General features: G+C 42.5%; 1 protein-coding gene across 2 annotated transcripts in view; it reads right to left on the reverse strand.

The window, feature by feature from the left end:
* LOC130312788 (T-lymphocyte activation antigen CD80-like) overlaps window positions 1–5594 on the reverse strand; it is an 80022-nt gene extending 74428 nt beyond the window's left edge. For both annotated transcript variants that reach the window (XM_056552604.1, XM_056552603.1), the window contains exons 1-2: window positions 5518–5594; window positions 3622–3656 (exon numbers count right to left, since the gene is read on the reverse strand). In XM_056552604.1, coding sequence (XP_056408579.1) covers window positions 3622–3656; window positions 5518–5534 — 52 coding nt within the window. In that variant the 5' untranslated portion in view covers window positions 5535–5594. The remainder of the gene's footprint in view (window positions 1–3621; window positions 3657–5517) is intronic.
* Between the last annotated feature and the right edge of the window lie 406 nt (window positions 5595–6000).

Raw genomic sequence — 6000 nt, forward strand, 5'->3', positions numbered from 1 at the left:
TCATACTTTCATTTACAAGGATCAGTAGTTCTGGTCCCTTAGTAGAAAAACAGCCCCAAATCATGATGTTTCCCCCCCCCCCCCCATGCTTCACAGTAGGTATGGTGTTCTTTGGATGCAACTCAGCATTCTTTCTCCTCCAAACACGACGAGTCGAGTTTTTACCTAAAAGTTCTACTTTGTTTTCATCTGACCATATGACATTTTTTTCAATACTGTTCTGGATCATCCAGCAAACTTCAGACAGGCCCAGACATGTACTGGCTTAAGCAGGGGGACACATCTGGCACTGTATGTTTTGAGTCCCTGGCGGTGTAGGGTGTTACTGATGGTAGCCTTTGTTACTTTGGTCCCAGCTCTCTGCAGGTCATTCACTAGGTCCCCCGTGTGGTTCTGGGATTTTTGCTCACCGTTCTTGTGATCATTTTGACACCACGGGGTGAGATCTTGTGTGGAGCCCCAGATGGAGGGAGATTATCAGTGGTCTTGTATGTCTTCCATTTTCTAATAATTGCTCCCACAGTTGATTTCTTCACACCAAGCTGCTTGCCTATTGCAGATTCAGTCTTCCCAGCCTGGTGCAGGTCTACAATTTTGTTTCTGGTGTCCTTCGCCAGCTCTTTGGTCTTGGCCATAGTGGAGTTTGGAGTGTGACCGTTTGAGGTTGTGGACAGGTGTCTTTTATACTGATAACAAGTTCAAACAGGAGCCATTAATACAGGTAACGAGCGGAGGACAGAGGAGACTCTTATAGAAGAATTTACAGGTCTGTGAGAGCCAGAAATCTTACTTGTTTGTAGGTGACCAAATACTTATTTTCCTCCATAATTTGTGATTTATGTATTTTTTCCTCATTCTGTCTCTCATAGTTGAGGTTATTACCTCTGATGATAATTACAGCCTCTCATCTTTATAAGGGGGAGAACTTGTGCAATTGGAGGCTGACTAAATACTTTTTCCCCCCACTGTATAAGTTATATATCTCCTGTGATATGGACATGCTGGTATAAGATATATATATATATATATATATATATATATATATATATACGCTGCTCAAAAAAATAAAGTGAACCCTGCGATAACACATCCTAGATCATGAACTAATCGTATGAAATCCTTTCCTCTTTACATAGTTGAATGCGCTGACAACAAAATCACCCAAAATTATCAATGGAAATCATCAACCCCTGGAGGTCTGGATATGGAGTCACCCTCAAAATCACAGTGGAAAACCCCACTACAGGCCGATCCAACTTTATGTAATGTCCTTTAAACAAGTCACAATGAGGCTCAGTAGTGTGTGTGACCTCCACGTGCCCGTATGACCTCCCTACAATGCCTGGGCATGCTCCTGATGAGGTGGAGGATGGTCTACTGAGGGATGTCCTCCCAGACCTGGACTAAAGCATCCACCAACTCCTGGACAGTCTGTGGTGGATGGAGTGAGACGTCCCAGATGGGCTCAATCGGATTCAGGGAAACAGGCGGCCAGTCCATAGCATCAATGCCTTCCTCTTGTAGGAACTGCTGAGACACTCCAGCCACATGAGGTCTAGCATTGTCTTGTATTAGGAGGAACCCAGGGCCAACCACACCAGCATATGGTCTCACAAGGGGTCTGAGGATCTCATCTCGGTACCTAATGGCAGTCAGGCTACCTCTGGCAAGCACATGGAGGGCTGTGCGGCCCCCCAAAGAAATGTCACCCCACACAATATTACTGACCGGTCATGCTGGAGGATATTGCAGACAGCAGAACGTTCTCCATGGCGTCTCCAGACTCTGTCACATGTGCTAAGTGTAAACCTGCTTTCATCTGTGAATAGCACAGGGCGCCAGTGGGGAATTTGTCAAACTTGATATTCTCTGGCAAATACCAAACATCCTGCACGGTGTTGGGCTGTAAGCACAACCCCCACCTGTGGACATCGGGCCCTCATACCACCCCCATGGAGTCTGTTTCTGACCGTTTGAGTGGACACGTGCACATTTGTGGCCTGCTGGAGGTCATTTTGCAGGGCTCTGGCAGTGCTCCTCCTGCTCCTCCTTGCACAAAGGCGGAGGTAGCGGTCCTGCTGATGTACTGGCCTGTCTCCTGGTCGCACCTCCATGCTCTGGACACTACGCTGACAGACACAGCAAACCTTCTCGTCACAGCTCGCATTGATGTGCCATCCTGGATGAGCTGCACTACCTGAGCCACTTGTGTGTGTTATGCTACCACTAGAGTGAAAGCACCAACAGCATTCAAAAGTGACTAAAACATCAGCCAGGAAGCATAGGAACAGAGAAGTGGTCTGTGGTCACCGCCTGCAGAACCACTCCTTTATTAGGGGTGTCTTGCTAATTGCCTATAATTTCCACCTGTTGTCTGTTCCATGTGAATTGATTGTCAATCAGTGTTCTTCCTGAGTGGACAGTGGGATCTCACACAAGTGTCAGTGACTTGGAGTTACATTGTTTACATGTTCAGTATAATATATAAATATATACTCCTCCCCATCCCTACACTGGATATATATATACCCCTACCCATCCCTACACTGGATATATATATACCCCCTCCCCATCCTTACACTGGATATATATATATATATATATATATACCCCCCCCCCATCCCTACACTGGATATATATATACCCCTCCCCATCTCTACACTGGATATATATATACCCTCTCCCCATCCTTACACTGGATATATATATATATACCCCCCCCCATCCCTACACTGGATATATATATATACCCCTCCCCATCTCTACACTGGATATATATATACCCCCTCCCCATCCTTACACTGGATATATATATATATATACCCCCCCCATCCCTACACTGGATATATATATACCCCCCCCCCATCCCTACACTGGATATATATATATATACACCCCTCCCCATCTCTACACTGGATATATATATACCCCCTCCCCATCCTTACACTGGATATATATATATATATATATATATATATACACCCCCCCATCCCTACACTGGATATATATATATACCCCTCCCCATCTCTACACTGGATATATATATACCCCCTACCCATCCTTACACTGGATATATATATATATATACCCCCTCCCCACCCCTACACTAGATATATATATATACCCCTCCCCATCCTTACACTGGATATATATATATATATATATATATATATATATATCCCCTCCCCATCCCTACACTGGATATATATATATATATACCCCTCCCCATCCTTACACTAGATATATATATATACCCCCTCCCCATCCCTACACTAGATATATATATATATATATATATATATATATATATATACCCCTCCATCCCTACACTAGATATATATATATATATATATATATATATATATATGTATACCCCTCTCCATCCTTACACTGGATATATATATATATATATATATATATATATATATATATATATATACCCCCTCCCCATCCCTACACTGGATATATATATATACCCCTCCCCATCCTTACACTGGATATATATATACCCCTCCATCCCTACACTAGATATATATATATATACCCCTCCATCCCTACACTAGATATATATATATATACCCCTCCATCCCTACACTGGAGATAACATTATATAATACTCACCCAGTGTCAGATAACAGAGGACAATCCCGGGGACCCTGCAGAGAAGCAGAGGAGGAGGAGGTCACATGATGGTTTTATCCTGGTCCTGAGCTCTGAAAGGTAGTACTGCGCATTATCCATACATAAAGGCTATGAGAAGTAGTACTGTGCACTATCCATACATACAGGCTATGATAAGTAGTACTGTGCATTATCCATACATACAGGCTATGATAAGTAGTACTGTGCACTATCCATACATACAGGCTATGAGAAGTAGTACTGTGCACTATCCATACATACAGGCTATGATAAGTAGAACTGTGCACTATCCATACATACAGGCTATGATAAGTAGTACTGTGCACTATCCATACATACAGGCTATAAGGAGTAGTACTGTGCACTATCCATACATACAGGCTATGAGAAGTAGTACTGTGCACTAATCATACATACATGCTATGAGAAGTAGTACTGTGCACTATCCATACATACAGGCTATGAGAAGTAGTACTGTGCACTATCCATACATACAGGCTATGAGAAGCAGTACTGTGCACTAATCATACACACAGGCTATGAGAAGTAGTACTGTGCACTAATCATACATACATGCTATGAGAAGTAGTACTGTGCACTAATCATACATACAGGCTATGAGAAGTAGTACTGTGCACTAATCATACATACAGGCTATGAGAAGTAGTACTGTGCACTAATCATACATACAGGCTATGAGAAGTAGTACTGTGCACTACCCATACATACAGGCTATAAGAAGTAGTACTGTGCACTAATCATACATACAGGCTATGAGAAGTAGTACTGTGCAGTATGTACACTCGGTGCAGTCATGTCCTGTACAGACGTTCGTCGTCTGAACGATGAAGAATAACGTTTTCTAGGGAGATGGGAAATATTCAGGAAATCCCCAAATTCTCCCCTTCACTCGTCCCTCATCCCCGGAGAACAGGATCCTGTGCCTCATGAGTCCCCTCCGCCAAAATGTATGTGTATATATATATATATATATATATATATATATATATACTGTGCCTCATCTGTATACTGTGTATATACTGTGCTTCATCTGTATACTGTGTATATACTGTGCATCATCTGTATACTGTGTATATACTGTGCAGGGTGCACTCATCTGTATACTGGGAATATACTGTGCAGGGTGCACTCACCTGTATACTGTGTATATACTGTGCAGGGTGTCTCACCTGTATACTGTGTATATACTGTGCAGGGTGTCTCATCTGTATACTGTGTATATACTGTGCAGGGTGCACTCACCTGTATACTGTGTATATACTGTGCAGGGTGTCTGTCCTCTGTATACTGTGTATATAATGTGCAGGGTGTCTGTCATCTGTATACTGTGTATATACTGTGCAGGGTGTCTGTCCTCTGTATACTGTGTATATAATGTGCAGGGTGTCTGTCATCTGTATACTGTGTATATACTGTGCTTCATCTGTATACTGTGTATATACTGTGCATCATCTGTATGCTGTGTATATACTGTGCAGGGTGCACTCATCTGTATACTGGGAATATACTGTGCAGGGTGCACTCACCTGTATACTGTGTATATACTGTGCAGGGTGTATCACCTGTATACTGTGTATATACTGTGCAGGGTGTCTCATCTGTATACTGTGTATATACTGTGCAGGGTGCACTCACCTGTATACTGTGTATATACTGTGCAGGGTGTCTGTCCTCTGTATACTGTGTATATAATGTGCAGGGTGTCTGTCATCTGTATACTGTGTATATACTGTGCAGGGTGCACTCACCTGTATACTGTGTATATACTGTGCAGGGTGTCTGTCACCTGTATACTGTGTATATACTGTGCAGGGTGTCTGTCATCTGTATACTGTATATATACTGTGCACTCACCTGGTGTAGGACTCCATGGCGTCTTTCGGGTGTGCGTTGTTCGGCAGTCGCTCTCATTGCAGTTCCCTCGTTTCTGCTTTCACAATGTTCCTTCACTTCCTGTAACTCCCTGTAGGAGGATCCAAGGACTGAACAACCGACTACAACTTCACCGGACTCTGTGACCATCATGTAATACCAGACACTCAAAGAAAGTGAAGTCAGACAAATCCTCTGGAGCGTTCATCCATGATTCTAATCCTGTACTGAACCCTAATGTATCGATTATAGAGAACCTGAGAAAAATCTAAGAAAATAATACGACTGTACTTAAAAATCTTGAGAAAATAATAAAACTGTAATAACATAAAATAATCCATCCAAACTGTGACCTCATATATCTAATACAGAGACCGACACAACCTATAATATCATCATACAGTGACTATATAAATTTAGATATGGTACAACACAGAAACATCCAGTGATTACAGGTGACGTCTT

The sequence above is a fragment of the Hyla sarda genome, unplaced genomic scaffold (assembly GCF_029499605.1).
Source record: "Hyla sarda isolate aHylSar1 unplaced genomic scaffold, aHylSar1.hap1 scaffold_173, whole genome shotgun sequence".
Lineage (NCBI taxonomy): Eukaryota > Metazoa > Chordata > Amphibia > Anura > Hylidae > Hyla > Hyla sarda.